The 18729-nt window shown below is 28.7% G+C and overlaps 1 protein-coding gene across 1 annotated transcript; it reads right to left on the bottom strand.

Annotated features, from left to right (window-relative positions):
- Positions 1-3828: 3828 nt before the first annotated feature.
- Positions 3829-12241, bottom strand: LOC111288627 (kinesin-like protein KIN-14C). The gene is made up of 22 exons (XM_089746465.1): positions 12051-12241; positions 11796-11953; positions 11574-11684; positions 11029-11248; positions 10472-10599; positions 10263-10346; positions 10026-10103; positions 9800-9943; positions 9664-9693; positions 8876-9256; positions 8716-8797; positions 8542-8637; positions 8283-8462; positions 8028-8134; positions 7762-7940; positions 7395-7559; positions 7060-7313; positions 6726-6889; positions 5572-5696; positions 5313-5367; positions 4295-4383; positions 3829-4176 (listed from the first exon to the last, which is right to left on the bottom strand). The coding sequence occupies exons 1-20, from the start codon at positions 12076-12078 to the stop codon at positions 5361-5363; spliced, it is 2721 nt and encodes a 906-aa protein (XP_089602591.1). The 5' UTR covers positions 12079-12241; the 3' UTR covers positions 3829-4176; positions 4295-4383; positions 5313-5360.
- Positions 12242-18729: the final 6488 nt, after the last annotated feature.

The following is an 18729-nucleotide window of genomic DNA, read 5'->3' as shown; positions in this document are numbered from 1 at the left end:
GTTGTGGGTTATTCTCAATGTCTTCGTCCTTTTTTTTTTTTTTTGGTGAAATTTTCAACGTCTTTATCCTTACAAAAGAAATGTGGTTAGACAAAAGAGCACTAAGAATAGCACGCGGTCTCCCAAATCCAAATATCAGCGCGTCAAAAACACGGTGCGTTATTGAGGAGGCGTGATTACCCCAAAGAGAGAAAAACGCAACGAGTCAGAGAAAAATGGAAGGCAAAGCCAGAAAAGGACCGAGATTTACCGTAGGTATTGTGTTGGATGGAAGGAGTAAAAAGAAGATACATAGGAAGGAAAGAGTGTAAAGGGTGACAAGAATTGATGTGGTAGTTCATATTATTTTATTATATTTTGTGTCATGTTTAATGTGTAATAATTTAAATTATTAAAATATAAATATGATATGAATTATAAAATATATTTAAATTTTAAACATAAATAAAATATATTTAATATATATTTACACGTGATATAATATGATTAATATATATATAATTAATTCATTTAAATATAATACAAATAAATATAAATAATATAGATATATATAAAATTATATGATTAACATGAATATACATAAATAGATATGATTAATATTAATATATATAAAAATATGATTAAAATAATAAATAATTATAAATTATATATCATTTATATCTTAATAAATTTGATATATTAATAATAATAAAAATTTACATATTATAAAAATTTAATACTCATTTAATGTGCATTTAATATATATAATTATTAATTTTAATTTATATTATATAATTATATTAATTTTTATATCAAATTTAAAATAATAAATTATTAAAGATTAAAGAGTGAAATAATAATGCATAGGATTAATATTAATATTTATGTTATATTTTTATTATTAATATAAACAATAATTTTATAATAATTATTAAATGAGTCATAATTAAATGTTTATATGATATTAAATAGTTAATTAAGTATCATACTTAAAAAATTAAAAATTAAAATAATTTTTATATATTTATATTAAATTAAAATAAATATAAAAAATATATTAAACATATTAAATATATATTTATATAATAAAATAAAATAAAATATATTATTCATATTATATCTATATGAATAAATATAAAATATTATTTTTAAAATATATATAATTTTTATATTATTTTTATATTATATTTTAAATTATTAAATTTTAAAAAAAAAGAAAAAAAGAAACTGATTGATGATGGAACGGGCAAGAATTTTGGTGGGGTTGGGCTTTAAGCCTTTAGGATTTGGTAAGTGGTTGGGCGCTGATAATAATGAGCAGGGAAGAAAGGAAATTGGTTTTCTTTTTCCGTTGGGCATGGTGCCAAAATCATGACGGCAGCATCGGCATCTCTCTCTATCGTCCCACCATCTGTGGCTTACGTGTGTGCAGCAGTACAGTACAGTTTTCAAGTTAGGCTGGCTTCTTAAATGATTTTTTTTTTCTTGGGAAAATGCCCTTGTTTTGCTCTTCTGAATTTTGCGGTCCAAAGACACTGCCCCCTTGCTCGTCGGATTTTGCCTATTTAACACAAGGCATAAACATTTTTCTTTTATTTTGTAATATTTAACTCGTATATTATATATTTTTTCAATGTAATATTAAAAAAATTTTATAATTACATCTTTGACTTGATGTGCTGTTGGATATATTGATCTTACTATTAATTAAGTTTATGACATACCATAAACATATAATAAAATTATGATGCATTTAAAAATTATTCAATTATTATTATATCACCTATTGGCATATCAATATTAAAATAAAATTTCAAAATAATTTCAAAAGATTATTCAGAAAATTTTTTAAAAAATTAAAAAAATCTAAAGAATTAAATAAAATTAAAAAATATTCATAAAAATCTTAAAAATTATAAAAATTCCCAAAACTTTAAAAAATCTGATTTTTTAAAAAATTCAAAAATTCAAAAACATATTTTGAAAATTCCATAAATCTGAAATATTAAAATTTCCTAAAAGTTCCAAAAAAAATTTGAACAAAATTGCCAAAAATTAAAAAATCTGAAAAATTTTTAAAAATCTTAAAAATTCGATAAAAATCTAAATATATATATATATGTAGAAAAAAGATTCATTTACTTTAGTGTAAGTTTTACATATTTTTGAATCATTTGGTCAAAATTATTAAATTAAAAAAAATATTATTTTGATTCAAATGAATTATAAATTTTATTTTATTTTAATAGTTCAAAATAACGTAAGAGTTGTATTAATATAAATAAATCCTTATTCATATATATATATATATATAAATTGAGCTCATTTATGATTTTTTTTTTTGTAATTATAAGTTCAATAATTATGGTGAATTTTGAACTTTGAAACTGCACTAAAGTTCTATGTCTATATTTGTAAATGGAAAAAAAATAGAGATGGTTGTGTAAAGAGGAAAAGTTTTTTGAATCATGTTGTAGTTGCCTGTTAGCATCACAAATCACAAAATTTATTGTTATTTCCCAAAACACGACGTCTCACCAACTTCATCCACATACCAATTTTCTATACTTCATCGATTACGCTCATTTATTTAGGCTTTGTTTGGAATTAACAGAAATTAAATTTTGTTCCAAGTGCATTAGTGACCATTTGGGTGTTTATGGTGTTTAATCACTGATGAATTTTGCTCTAGTGACCTATTGGCAATTTTTTGGGGTTTTTTTTTGTTTTTTTAATGTTAGCTTTAAATGATAGTGTAATTACAAAAATATCTGTTTACAACAATTTTATTCTTTTAATTTTTATTAAAAAATAAAAAAGTTATTTTGTTAATTTAATATAATAAAAGAATATTATTTGATATATTATTATTTTTATTAATTTTAATTATTTATTAACAAAATTATTATTGATATAAAAATAATTTAATAATAATTTAATAATTTAATAAATATTAAATAATTTAAATTTTTTATTATATATAATTTTTAATACATTACTCTTAATGATCATTTCTTTATACTATAATTCACTTTATTATCATTTTACTTTTACATCTAAACACATATCTCATCATTAATTTTAATTTTATTGTTACAATAATTAATTTTATTTTAACCATTATTTTCAATCTCACAGAAGCCATGGCAAAAGAAAAAATTTACAAAAACTAATCTCATCATCCATCTAAATAAATCCTCATAAACTATTCAAGATACAAAATGGAAAGGGAATAAAAAACCTAACCTGTAAAATCTCTTGCCGAATTGGCTTGAAAGTTGAAACTAAAGGGTCCCTTTCCATGGTGATTTGGAGATGACTTGGAGTAATCAAGCAGCATGGAACTTGTGCTTGAAAATGAATGGCTGCAATTCATATATTTAGTTTCTGTTGTAAAGAAATCAATGAGCATACTTTTTTGATATAGTTGAATGTGGACAAAAGCTGTATGCAAATGCTCAGTGCCAAATATTTTTGCAGTCTCAATTATTATTTTCATCTTATGGCTTAGGCAATTAAAAATCTGCCACTAGAAGGCTAACCAGCCACAGCTTCCTTGACCTCTTCTCCATATTTCCTTATCTTTTGACTCACTCCTTCAACTCTTCACACACAAAATCCAAAGAAAGAAAAGGAAAGCAAAACAGTAGAGACAAAAATTTGAATGTGGATGTCTTAAAAGGAAATCACTTTTGGATAAGAGTTTGTTTTTTTTATAATGATACTGTAATTTTTTAACTCGACAAACAGTGAATACATAGAAAACCATTTCCCTCGAGATTACAGAATGTGTGGAGTCAGAAATATCAAATGTCTATCGATGAATCAGCAAGAGGTGATGGGAGTAAATTTAAAAAAGAACACTAGGATATATAAACAAATTTGTACATATATACATACTCAAATGAACATCAATTACAGTTTTGATCCAAGGGCAAAAGAACAGTAAAAAATACAAATTAGTAGCTAATTCTACTTGAAGCAAAACTGTCTACCATATGAGAACCATACATGGGGAGAACAAATTCAGAAACTTATCAGGGGTGAGATAACGTCCGCAAAGTATAATTCAAAAGGCCAGTGATGAATATCAGACTATAAACAAGAATAGTGACCAACTCCAACTTCTGTTGTTTATTTACTGCCATCTTCTGGAAGGAGGCTTGATTGACTTGGAGCTTAGACTCTTTTTAACGGCTGAAAGGAGCAGTACAAGAGAATTTTAGGAGGATCCCATGTAAAGAGATCTACTAATTTTTATCCACGTAAAGACTAGCAATTAAGAATTAAGATGAAGATCTCTGAGTTTACATACTTGTTGAACGGTTTGGAGATTCTGTTCTTGATGCTGTTTGCCCTTGCGCTGGTTTTTGTACAAGTCGTGTCTTTGATGCTATCTTGGTCCTGCACAAAATTAACTTATATTGGCTATAGATTAAACAAGCCAAAGAATATGTTGAAATGGTGCACCTAACCCCTCTCATGATTCTTGTTCTTCCCTTTTGCATTTTTCCTATTTGGTTTTGGTTATATTTTGGTGTTCTGACCTTAAAAATGAAATGCAACAACAAAAATTAAGTCAAAAGAAATGTGCATGAAAGCGTGCCTACATCTGTTTATATGAGAAGTTTGCACCCTAAATTGAAAAAAAGTAACAGAACAAATTTTCCCCACATCAAAATCATGTTATCAGCAAAGCAATACAGCTATTTGTCACTTCTGGAACGTAACTTCAATTGCAATGACATTTTAAACTTGGGAAGAAAACAATAAAGTATTCAAAATTGTAATGGGTTGACAACTTTTCAGTTTCGATTGTTTCAATATTAAGGAAAGAGGCAAAAAGTGGACTGAAATAATCTTTACAAGAAGTGTAGCTTATTAGAAGAAAGAATTTGATCACTTTTGGAATCTGCTCAATGAAATTGAATAGAAGCTTAATAATTATCAGTGGCACACAATATATAACTCAGAAAACTAGAAAATAACAACAATTTGAAAAGAAAATCTAAGAGGTCAAACACATACGGAACATGTGTGTCTGTGCGGAAAGAGGAGGGTTGGGAAGAGGAGATGGCAAAGTACTCTAGGAAAGTCTTTGATTGTTGATATGTTAATCATCTGATAGAGTATCCTTCTTGTAATTTTGGAATATAATAATATCTGCAAATCCTCTACTTAATCCAGCTATTTTAATCAATATATCTATCTATACATTTCTAAGGCTAGCAAATCAATTGAAAATTTTGCATATTTCTTCCAAAATTTTATGTATATTTATTATCTGCAAAATTTTGGATTGGTGCTAAAGCTGTGAGAAAACTAATACTCACACTCCCAAATTTATGCCTTCAGGGGACCGAGTTTATTCAGCTGAGCCATCAGTTTCTGTTCCCATAGAAAGACCAACATTAGATATTTCAGTAAACTTTTCCTCATCTGTGGACTGCTGGGAACCAGCTTCAGAATGCTCATCATTGTGAACAGTTGTCAAGATCAGAAGCTGCTTTCTCAGTATGTCCTAAGCCTTTCTGACCCGACAGTTTTGGCTTCATGACGAGAACCACCTATAGAATAGAGGAAGAACCATACCTCAACGAGCCTGTTCTGTGCTGCTCACCATTGATGACGGGGTATCCATTTTTTAGATCATCAAGTAATTGCAACCGCTCAATCTCCTCATCCTTTTTTGCTATTGTGTCCTTGAGAGATGCCATCTGCAGGGCATTAATCTTAGAAAACAATAATATGAATGCAGTATCCGATTCCCCTTTTTTTGGGTGGAGAATATATGTTGTATCTAGACCCAAAAATGACCTAAAAGGAGATTTCAAATATAAAAAGCACAGGATTCTCAGGATCATTTGAAAGAAAATGGAATAAGAAGATATGCATCCTTAATCTCCAAATAAGAGTATTATTAGACAAGAGCACTGTTCAAGTGGAAAACACATGATTCTTGCAAAAAATTATTCTTTAATCTTTAAAAGAAATATGAAATAAGATCTATAACCAGAACCTCCAAATATAACTAATGATGCCAAGTTGTAGTAAAACCTACATATCAATACTAACGCTGTGACTGGTAATTAAGAAATAAACAACACTTAAATTAAGCAGGACAATATTTAAAGATCTTCATCACCAGCATGCTACTTGTGATAAACCAATTTAAGATAACCAGAAAAGGTTGCTTTGTATAATTAGTTTTTGTTTGTCCTAGCAAATCCATGGACTCTACAGCTCATTGAAATTCCTATTACACCAAAAGAAAATCTTTTAAAGTAATTTATATAAATGTTGCAAACTATATCTTTTTTCGCAGCATAAATAGTGTTATGTTGAATAGGCTAGTACAAGTTACATGTTGCAGTATAAATATATACAAAATTGTTGCTACTGTTTTTTACAGCACTACGACTTGCAACACCTTGCAGCAATTTGCAGAACATTTTTTGCAATGCAAAAAGTCTTATGCTGCATAGGTTTTGCAAACTATTTTTCCACAACAAAAGCATGTATACAAGTTGGTGCAAATACTTTTTATAACACAACTATTTGCAGCATAGCATAAAATTTTTGTTGCTAAATATCACATTTCTTGTAGTGTTAGTAGTCCTAGGAGATATTGCTTCATATACCTTTGATCTTCAGAACAAACTACAAAAGGATCATGCATATCTGACTCCACTCCAACCTTGTATAAGAAAATGTAATGTGTAAAAAGGGGAAAATAAAAACTGCACCTGCTCCATTAGTTCCCCAACATCCTTCCCCTCTTTGCTACTTCGTGCAGCACCTAGTTCAACTCCAGAAACCCGTTCAGCAAACTTCAAAGTGCTCATACTTTCAGAATAGGAAGTGGCATCAGGATTGAGCTGCACAAACATAAGGGTCTTTGCCTGACCTCCTGGAATATATAAAACTATTTAGATGGAGATCTAGTGTATGTGTTTATAAAGCAATACAGTTTAGATGAACAATAACATCAGTGTTCTCCAAGCAATTGAAACAGATTTTTCATACTCTAAAACCTGGAGATGATTTCCAATAGTTTAAGAACATAGATGAAAGAAGTACCAAGAGAGCTTTGAAGTACTTGAGTGAGCTTGCTATTTCTGTAGGGCACATGAGGACTCTTTTGTGAAAGAGCAAAAATTACATCTCCAAGGGAAGATAATGATTTATTTATGTGTTGTGCTTCCCTAAGCCTATCTCCAGTTACCTCAGATCTATCTACTCTTTCACTGCCTGCTAGATCTACCAAATGAAGATTACCATACAAAGAAGTTCCATCTTTCAAATCCTTCCCACGAACATGTATGGTGACAATGCTGTAACCACAAATCTAAATCATAAGTCACTGGGGAAATAATAAAACTAGAGATGTGAATTAAAATATTAAATATACGGACCTGTGAGAGCGACTACTTCTTTCATTTAGAGTAGTAGAACTAACAGCTCTATTCTTGAGTCCAATATTCATTAAATCTAACACATCTGAGGTTGATAGAACAGGGTGCAAGCTAGCATCAGGTACAGCTAACCCATTAGGTTGAGAGATAGTTTTAATCCCTAATGTGTACAGATTAAGCAAAACAAAGATAACTATACCAAAATAATGAATATTTTACTTAGACATTGAAAGAAAAACACTTACAAAGGGAATATATATATATATATATATATCATTTGAGAAAAAGATGTAAAATATATATAAATGAAACAGGTTGACCAACTGTGATCAATGAAGCACATCTATTTCATTTAAAAAAAGGATATTTCTTCTGAGAACCATCACTTGATAATAAATCGCGCACTTGTTCATTATATATTTCAACCATTTGAACCCCAATTTCATAGAGAATGGTGCTTCTTCTATTTTGAGAGAGTCTGAAGAGACCATTCAAAGCACGATAATTAACACCCCATTCCTCTTCAGTTGCTCCATTAGGACCAATCTGGAAACATCAAAAAGAAATGCTGAATGGGATTGTTTAAAAATGTTTGTGCAACTTCATGAAGCTTAATAATAAAGAGATTCATACCATTGTATAGGTTTTCCCTGAACCAGTTTGCCCATAAGCAAATATACAGACGTTATATCCATCAACTACTGATTGAACAAAGGGTTCAATATCTGAAAATACCTCCCCTGCCATTGTTTAAAAGAGTTCTATAAATTAGACATTGCAATGCTTTCACAAACAAACAGATTCAAGTTCATTCTGCAGGTAGTATCAATCAACTAATGAATCCTATTCAACCAAACAATAGTAATTTGGCAACGACTGTAATAAGACCTTGAGTAGTAGCTGGACCAAAGACCTTATTAAACTTAAATGATCGTTGGCCATCTTTCCCTGGCTTGGATGGATTTGCAATAACCAACTGTCCATTTTCACCAATATTTTCTATGATTGTCTGTTTTCCGGTTTGTCCAGGCAGAAATGGCCTTACTCGACAATAAACTCTAATGTTCCCTGTACAAATAAAATAAAATAAATAAAAAAGTGATTAACAACATACATAACCCAATACAGAGAAGCTACTTGCAGGCACCTTTCAAATCCTGAAGTTCATTAAAGAGCTTTCGATTTTCAGCCAAAACTTCATGATAGTTCCCTGCTGCATCTGCTAATGCTTTAAGCTTTACTTCTGAACAAGAAAAAATTCTCATAAGAACTTTTATCCATAACAATACAAGCTGACAAAAGTTTCCAACAAGAAACCTACCTAAGTGATTAAATTCCTCAGAATAGCTCTTCTGTGTTTTCAAAATTTCTTGCTTGATGGCATGGGAAGTTAACCTTAACTCCTGTATACTTACATAAATTACTATGAATGATATCGAAGAACAAAATACACAGCTAAAATGACAGAAACCTATTTGTACCTGCATTGCACCAAACTGAAAGACCATAAAGCTTTGGTAGATGTTCTCTTTCATGTTCCACGTCTGGCATTTTGACTCAGAACTTGCTTCAAGCTCTTTCAACTTATTGTTTGAATCAGCAAGGTGGCACTCAAGCTCTTTTAACCTCATTTGAAGTTCTGCTTTGTCACCCTTATTCTCTGTTTCCATTTCCAAGCGGCACTGCTCTTGCATTGTTTTGGCAATTTCTAGTTCTTGTTTCAGTGCTGTAATTTCAAGAATGTTTTTATCATTTTCTTTCACTAACTTTATCATCTCCTGCTCTTTATCATTTTCTTTCACTAACTTTATTATCTCCTGCTCCTCAACTTTCTGTTTTTCTTCCACTTTGGAGTTCTCAGTCTGCAAGAAAGGGAAAAAAATCTGATGAGAAAAATATATAGTGTTGGAAGGTATCTGTATTGCATGAGATTACTTTCTTTGGCGACTGAAAGGTGCATGCCCTTTCCATTCTTACAACTATTTCCAAAAAATAAAAAAAATTCTATTTATTTTGTTAAGCCAAATGATGATAAGAGTGCCCATAACAAGTAATAACAGGCGGGAAAGAATCTCCACATCTGGGTACAGTGGAGATTATGATTGGTTAAATCATTAAATTCATTTAAAATGAAATTCATTCAAGATTTTGCAATAAGTAATGGGTAAACAATGTGGAAAATAACAGCTAAATAATGATGCCTGAGAGAGAGAGGGCACAAGCAGTTAAAGACTGTTGAATAGTGAGAAATATTCTTTTTTCTTCGAACCTTCATTTGCTGAAGCTGGTTTGCGACATGCTGTAACAAATAAGGTCATTAAATACACAGTTTAGCATCCATACATGAAAGAGAAAAGACTTTTAGTTATTCTGTTTTTTTTTCTTTGCTCCATTAGTTTATGCACCTTAGTCTCTTCACCAGTCCTAGACTTAGTCGTCTCTTCACCAGTCCCAGACTTAGTCTCTTCACCAGTCCCAGATGCAAGGCCCTCAAGAAATCTGATTCTTGATTGGTACTTCTCCTCACGAGCTTTGAAAAGATTATTTTGCTGCAGGCCACAAACCACATAATAATCCATAGAGAAACTGAGAAGAAAGTATTCAAATCAAGATATTTAGAATAGGATTTACAGTTCTTAGGTGTTCTGCTTGAGTTGATATACGCCGTTCAATCTCCTGCACAACTTTTCTCAGGAGACATGCCACACGCTGAGCAACAAAGGTAATGTCATCATGTTTTTGCACCAAATATCCATGTAATTATATATGGATACAAATGCATATAACTAGGTCACAATTACACACACATACACATAAAAGTTTAATGTACACTTAAATTTTACATCAATATTTTGTCATATTCCATACATGAGGAATTTCACTGTTCTTTCTTTCAATACTTTCATCCAGAATTCCGTTGACAACACTTAAAAGTGACTGAGTTGGGGCATTCTGCATACAGGAAATGTGAGAACGCATTACACATACAAGAATGATAAATAAAAACTCAGTGGGTTGTTAAAATGTAGAATGCTAGCCAAAAGAAATGTAAAACATAGTAAATGTTGACAACTTACTTCTAAACTGTTTGATTTCATCATCTCTGAAATTTTTGTTCCTGGGAGATCTGCATAGCGTCCTTGTTTCAACTGAAACACCTCATGGAACTTGTGCCCAACAGGATGCAGTACTGCAGCTGATTGTTCTGCAGAAGGCGAAAAAAGGAAAAAACATAAACTGGAGATAAGATCTAAAATGCTGTCCAACAAAAGACAAGAAAAAGCAAAACAATTGCATTTAGCTATATATATATTTGTATATATATATATGAAATAAATCGATATATATACAGTTTCAATAGATCAGAAATCAATTCCAAACCATTAGCTTGTTTGCTTTATGTTAGCAGTATATTTTACAAGGCTGGTGTGACATTGTTTATTTATTCTTGTGCATAACTAAACCATCAAACTAAATAGCCGGTTAACTAGAACTGTATTTAATCTTTGCATTCATTACTTAGAGCATTTTACCAGTGAAAGCACCTGAACCTAGCAAACTCTCACAGGTGCAACATTAACAAGCACGCACGAGGCATATAGACATACTTGTGCAGGAAGAAAGAGAGCAATACCTGACATTAAAGGAGTATGCAATGCACGTTGAAATTTTAAGTCCAAGGAAGCCTTCCTCCTTTCTTCTCCAGATAATAGAGTGAGAGGGCCACGGGATGATGCATCCCCATGAATGCTTCCTGGTTTAGTAATAGTACTAATAGTGGGCAAGTTACCTCCAGATGACATAAATTGCGTTTTTAGTATTAAAAGACAGTCGACAACATTCTTCATAGATCCCTAAAGAAGGGAGAGGGAGGGAGGAAGAAGATCATAGAATAACATTAAAATTCTGCCAGGTTCATAGACAAGGAAGCAGTTAAGCAAAAGTAACAAATGGGCAGAGCAATATCCAGAATATACACATAAAGCAGTGCAGATAAATATCTGCATAGCATCAATGCAAGCTTCAATTATCAGGTCAAACATATTCATTAACACTTTCAATTAAATTGATTAATGACTTCAGAATCTAATATTTACATATGGCTAAGCAATCAAATCTGGGTATTCCTAGCTCATTTAAATATTGATTATACGAAAAGTTCATTGGTAGAGTGGGTACCTTTTCTAGGTCTGATACCTCAAATCTGGGTATTCCTAGCTCATCCATAGCTGTCAGAAACCTTTTAACATTTTCTGATCGCAACACTGAAAAATTTTCAGGATAACCTTCCTAGAGAAAAAAAATGCACATTAATCCAAAAAATAAACAATCATTAAGCTCATACTAAGATTTTATTAAAAGAATCTAAAATAAATAAATGAGAATAACTTTTTGAACAACCTGTTTTAGAGAACCAGGTCTAAGCCTGTCTAAGATTTTGCACATAACAGTGCCATCAATCAGGCTAGCTCTCAACTCTTCATGTGAAGCTTTTGTTGGCAAACTTAGATTGGGAAGAATACTGTTTAACCACTCCACCAACTGTGCCCGTTGCTTAGCTGCAGACGAGAAAAAAAAACAAACAGCAAACCACTTAGTTAAACAAATAAAAAGAAGTGCAAAAAACCAAAGACATCAAATATCAGCTTCCTTTACATTCAGTCTCATAGTTATTGTTTGCCATTGGTTCAAAAACATGGACATGCAGTTATGTTAGAGCTGTCAAGTCCTCCACAGTATTTTGCATGGTGATCCAGCATTCAGCTTCCGATCAGATGCTAAAAGAAGGTCCTTGGGAGCTTAATTGTGAACTTTTGATTCCTCATTTGCATTTTTTGTAAAGTAGTCTGAAAAACAATTAACTCCAAGCAATGAGCATGTTTTATATTAGAAAAACAAGACAGAATCTAACTCAGTATTCTTGGAGAAAGAGAGAGGGTAGAGAAACCTAGTAATTACTACTTAGAATCATATAGAATTATGCAAATTAACCAAAATGATACCATTGATAAGTAAGTGATATCTTGAGCCAGTAACCGATCTTAACATTTGATTTTGAGGGGGCCAAGTAATATTATTTTTTATAAGACTATTTTATTATACTTATTAATATCAATATATATATATATATATACACACACACACACACATATAACATGTATTAATAAAAAATGAGTATATAAAATTATAAAAGAAAATTATTATTATGACAAATGTTTAAAAATAACATAATTTTTGAATTAGTAGTTGAATTACCAATTACACAATTTTTAAATGAAATATGAAATTTTTCTTTATTTTTTTGATATTTTAAATCTGAAATAAAAAAGCAAACCAATCAATATTTTTTATTGGCATGAATCTATGGAATGATCGTTAAAAAATTATACATACAAGAAAATAAATATCTTTTAAAAATGAAGAAAATTTTGAGATTGAAAATCAATGGTGTTTTTCGAACTTTTTAAAGTGGTTCTAATATGATTTTGATGTTGAAAAATATTGCAAGAGAATAGAAGATCAAGATCTAGAGTTATTAAAAGTGAAATATGATAAGGAAAAGAAAATTTGTAGTTAGCTAAAAAAAGGAAAAAAAAAAATCAATTATGTGCTTGGAGAAAAACACATTTAATGCTTGGTTGGAGACTTAATATCGTTGAAAAAGCTAGAAAGCTAAAATCACATGATTGTGATTTAAAATATATTACAAAACTCTTGCTTTTAAAGATTTTTGAATAATAATTAGTGGATACAATAAAAAGATAAATAGTAATGTGATTTTAACCCCTTTAAATTGTAATGCACAAAATTAAATTATGAAAACCATAAAAAAAAATTATTAATATTTTTAGTTTGAGGGAACCAATTTAAACTTATTTAACCAAATATACATACATATCAAAGGATTTCCAAATTTTGGGGGCCAAGGCCCCCTCAAGCATACATCTTGGTCTACCATTGTCTTGAGCAAACAATGATGTAGCTGCGTGGTAAACTATGTTGCTTTATTGGAACATTGAGAGGCCTTTGTTATATTTGTGATCAGGTTGACCTTGCATAGGCATAATAAAAAACCTATCAAGGAGGGGATAACAAACAGGGCAGCATGTGCTCTGATACTATGTAGAATTTTTAGAATGGGCATCCAACCTAAAACCAATTGACAATAGTTGGAGAGGCCCTTGTTATAATTATTTCCCAAGTTGTCCTCAATTTAACAGACGTGGGATTTACTTTATCTCCCCTTCAATAACAAGAATGGTGCATAATGCTTGACTAAACTAATCTACATAAACCAGACTTTCTGGAGACTAAAGTAAAATTTGGAAAGAGAAGGTATGCCTTAACCACCATAACAATAAAATTTGGAAACTATTCAGGATAGATTTTGCAAAGCAACTTATGAAGGCAGTTCCAAAACTAACCAACTTATGTAGGGATAAACAATGACTCAATCATAACTGAAATCGCTGCAACTTTGCACTGAAGTCTACAGAAGAACTCTTTTACAAGGTTTTCAAGTTTCCCCTGTCAAACTTTGGTCTTGGTCCTAATAGTTCAGAAATGAAACACTAAAGCTACCAGTAAGAAACTACCTTAAGGTGTAAATGCTGATGACTGCTACCCAGATTTTAAGTTCTGGTGCAACATACAGTTCCAGGTTCATGGAATAGTACAAAAATATCAAAAGAATTTTAGAAGAAACCAGAAAAAAAATGATAGACTAGCTCACACTAATCCAATGACAAATTTATAAACATGAAAACTTTTTTTTCATAAGCATAAGAATTTCTCTCATTGTTTTGCTTGTTTTCTAATACAAAGGCATTATTTCTAGTTCTAACTTTGCAAAGTATCACCTCTTATTTTGTCTTGCAGTTACATAATCAGTTGTGCAAAAGCTACCAAGTCAGCCTTGTGAAACTTCCAGAAAACATGTACAATAAAAAAACAGAAGATGTTCCACATTCTTCCTGACCCGACACATATTCAGAAATGCCAAATACACTATAATTAAAAAAAGAAGGCTACATCGCAATTTTGAAACAATAAAAGTTCTTTACATTAATATATGTGGACTTAGCTGAGTGTGATTCTCTTTCCAGAGGGGGGTTGTAGGGTGGTTGTCACCCATTTCAACTTCCTCAACCCTTTAACTGTGCAATTTAACAATGTTCTTTTGGACCTTTCAGCTATAATCTTAATTCAGCTCCATAAACCATAAATGATGTTTCTGCAGGACAGCCTTGTTGAAAAGTTCGACCGCTAAACCACCCTAATGAAACAATCAACGTGTCCGCAACCACCAAGGTAAACAAAACATAATGTCAAGCTTTTCTATCTTTCTAGTCCTAGGTGGCTTTTTTGAAAATTTCATGTTTACTTTGGGTTGTACTCTTGCATTTCTTCTGTGAAATTACTTGCATAAGAATTTTATATGGAAAAAAAAAAAAAAAAAAAAAACCTGGGTGATGCCTCCCTAACTATGCAAGGAGCAATCAAACTAAAGTCAGATAGAAGATCAAAATTTGCTGGAAGAGATGCTCTATTGATATTTAATCTCAATAATACTAGCAATTGTGGATATTGCCATACATATTTGTTTCTCCTATCTTTTATATCAGAGTTGTGCATTACTTCTTCAATCAACCTTCTTGTCCTTCTCATTTCTCTACTTTCCTCAAACATCAATAACATGATTCATTTCGAGGTATATACATTTTTTCCATACAGCAATCAACATATGCACACAGGCAAACAAACATGCATAACTAGTTAATTTGCTGACAATGATAACCAACATACTTCAAATGCATTATGCAGTTGAAGACAAATTTGTGATCTTCTAATGAAACTGCAAATTAAATCACAACGTACCAAACTCTAAGGACCAAACAACTCCATTAAACTTTTACACCCTTAACAGATTAGCCTTAGAAAAACAAATTGCAGCTATTGTATGAAATGCGTTAGTAAGACTGAAATACAAAGGACACAAAAGCTAACAATTTCATAAAATATAGCTGCCATTGGTAACTTGCAACCTTCCTAAAAACTGGGTATATCTTGCAATCACAAAATAAGAAAGAAAATATGGAAAAAAAAAAGAAGAAACAATACCCATTACGGAACTCAGCTTAAATATCATAAAAACAGTGAATGAAAGTCAAGATTTTCAATTTACAAACAAAAGAAAAAAAGTGATAAAATCGGATTGACTTTATCAATGTCCACATGCTACAATGCTATACACAAAGCTAAACATCATACCATCTACAGACAAAGACTTTGATCATCATCAACATTGTTAAAATACAAAAACAACATTAATAATGCCAAAAATAACAATAAACAAACAGCAAATTCACAGTGAAAACAAAAATGAAAAAAACACAATGAATATGAAAATTAGGTGATTGGAAACATTACCAGATAATTTTCCAGACGTGACAAAACCAAAGTCCAAACCTTAGAAGAGAGAGAATGAGATAGAAGGAATGTAAAGCTATGCACGTTGATCAAAGGTTCAAGTACAGGATATGTCATTAAAATTATTTTTTATTAATTTTTAAATTATTTGAAATAATGAGGAATTTGATACATTTTTTATTGTTTGGTATTCGGTGTACCATTGGCATTCTAAGGGACAGAAGATTAGTGGGAGAAAGGAAGCGGCAAAGTAGGAAACTACTCTCTTTTCGTTTCAACTCTTCTTCCGTTGGGTCTTTGCCACTTGTCCAGGATCCGACATTGATGCTCCACCTTTTGTGCTTTTTAATTCGGATGGTTACTAAAACAGGGAAGTTGACCTCCCCTTTCATGGCCATAAACTAAGAACATCTACGTTCCCTTAACAAATTGTTACTCTCTTTAAAATTAAAATTTCGACTTTCTAGTTTACTGTATTTGATGATAAAATGCTAAATTTTTAATTTTAAATGATAAAATTTTAAAATTTTACCACATTAAATATCAAAAATAAAAGTTTTAAGTTTAAATATTGTTTTTATCGAATTTCGACCTCGGACTATTTTTAAAAAAGTAAAAAGAAAAAGTTAGAAGTAAACTCTAAGGTGCAGGTAAAAAAGATTTAGATAAAAAAAGAAACAAGGACAGAAAGGGAATAGAATGAATTTGCTTTAATGTACCTAAATATTTCTTTTTACTGATAAAATATGAGAGACCATTAGAAGATAATAAAAATAATATCGAGTTAATATAATATTAAACATGTTATATTGATTTGATATTTTAGATTGATATAATTGATAAAAATATTTTTGATTGTGTTAAAAGCAAAAAAAAAAAAATAATAATTATATCTTTTTAATCATTGAAATATCAAAATAAAAAATTGATAATAAAGATAAATTTTGTCAACATTAAAGTTTATTTTCATATTTAGATTTTGTTAAGTTTTATTATTTTTTAATACAAATGATAATTTTTGTAGTTGTATTTAAAATAAAGAAATTGAAATATTTTATAATAAAATAATAAAATTTTTCAATTGTTATTTCATCTAAAAATAAAAATTAAAATACATTAATAAAATTATTTTACCACAATTTGAAAAATAAATAAAATAAATTAATAAAAATCCAAATAACAATGAGGAGAAGCTATTGTCCACTTGTTTATAAAGGGCTTTTATATCCAAATAAATTTTTATCTTTTAATTTTTATCTAAATAAGCAAATTAAGGGCTAACGAAATTTAATATTTCTTTTTAGTAATATTTAGGATGAAAATAAAATATTTAATTTGTACCATTTCATTTTCAAGCCTTAATTAATTAAAATGGGGTAAATATAAAAATAATATTTTAGGTATACATTTTTTGTCAATTTAATATTTTAAAATATAAAATTGTTATATTGATATTTGAACTTTTATTTCGTTATCACATTCATACCTTGAATTAACACCGTTAATCAATTTTATTAATATTACATAAATATCAAATAAGATACTAACACATGTAAAAAAAATCTAATCAATGTTACATTATCAATGTCATATCATTATTAAAAGAAAATTTAAAAAAATCTAAAAAATTTTTACAAATTCTAAAAATTTTTAAAAAAATAAAATTTTTTCTAAAATTAAAAAAATTCAAAAAAATTCTTAAAAATTTTGAAAATTTCTTGAAATTTTAAAAAAATTCTAAAATATTTTAAATTTTTGAAAAAAATTAAGAAAATTTAAAAAATTTTGAAAAATTATAAAATTTACAAAATATCCAAAAAATTTCCAAAAATTCAAGACAAATGAAGATTTTAATAAAAAAAATCTTAAAATTCAAAAAAATTCACAAAAGCTTAAAAATAGTTAAAATAAAAAATCTAAAATTTTTAAAAAGTATACAAAATTTTCAAAAAAAAATTTCAAAAAAAATTTTGAAAACTTTTCATATGTTTTGAATCATACAATTTTAATTTTTATACTTTTTTCATTTTTTTTAAAAAAATTTTAATTTTAAAGAAAATTTTAAATCTTCGAATTTTTTTATTTTTCAGAATATTTTAAGTTTAAGATAGTTTTAGATATTTGAAAAGTTTTTAATTTTTCAAAAAATTTTAAAAATTTTAGATATTCTAATTTTTAAGTTTTTGTGATTTTTTTAAATTTTATGAAAATTTATTTTTAGTAAAATTTTTATTTTTTGGAAATTTTATTGAATTATTTGAAATTTTTAATTTTTTATAAATTTTCACAAATTTTATAATTTTTAAAAATGTATCTTATTTTTCTTTTTTCTTTTTTTATAAATTTTTAAAATTTTTGGAAATCATTTTTCTTTAATTTTCAAAAAATTTTAGAATTTTTTTGAATAGTTTTGAATTTTTAGAATTTTTTTGAAAATTTTAAAATTTTTTATAATTTTGGAAAAACTTTTAGAATTTTTTAAAAAAATTTTACAATTTTTTTTTCATTTTTTTCAAATTTTAAAATTTTTTTTCAAATTTTAAAACTTTTTGGAATTTTTGAAAAGTTTTTTAAAAAATTTTCAGAATTATTTTGAATTTTTGTAAATTATTAAAATTTTTGAGAATTTTTTTGAGTATTTTAAATATTTAAAAAATTATCTTTTTATATTGTGTTAATAATGTGGCGTTAACTAAAATTTTTTAATAAATATTAATATGTTATTGATATTTATATCTAATTAATAAAATTGAATAATACCATCAATTTTTAATACAAATATAATAACAAAATAAAAATTTAGGTATTAATATGATAATTTTATTTTTTAAAATATTAAATTAATAAAAAATGTATAGTTGAGAGGTAATTTTTATATTTAACGCGATCAAAATCAACTGCTTTC

Source organism: Durio zibethinus, chromosome 17, assembly GCF_047325235.1.
Source record: "Durio zibethinus cultivar Kanyao isolate XHJ-2024 chromosome 17, ASM4732523v1, whole genome shotgun sequence".
NCBI classification, from domain to species: Eukaryota; Viridiplantae; Streptophyta; class Magnoliopsida; order Malvales; family Malvaceae; genus Durio; species Durio zibethinus.
This window is presented reverse-complemented; position numbering and strand designations above follow the sequence as displayed.

Bases quoted from the DNA above. Each gene is read 5' to 3' on its own strand.
- LOC111288627 (XM_089746465.1), bottom strand. From the start codon at position 12,078: ATGGCAAACAATAACTATGAGACTGAAT. The intron at 9,694-9,799 runs GTGCATAAACTA...TATTTGTTACAG, and splicing joins GGACTGGTGAAGAGACTAAG to CATGTCGCAAACCAGCTTCA. The intron at 6,890-7,059 runs GTACTTCTTTCA...TATATATTCCAG, and splicing joins AGTACTTCAAAGCTCTCTTG to GAGGTCAGGCAAAGACCCTT.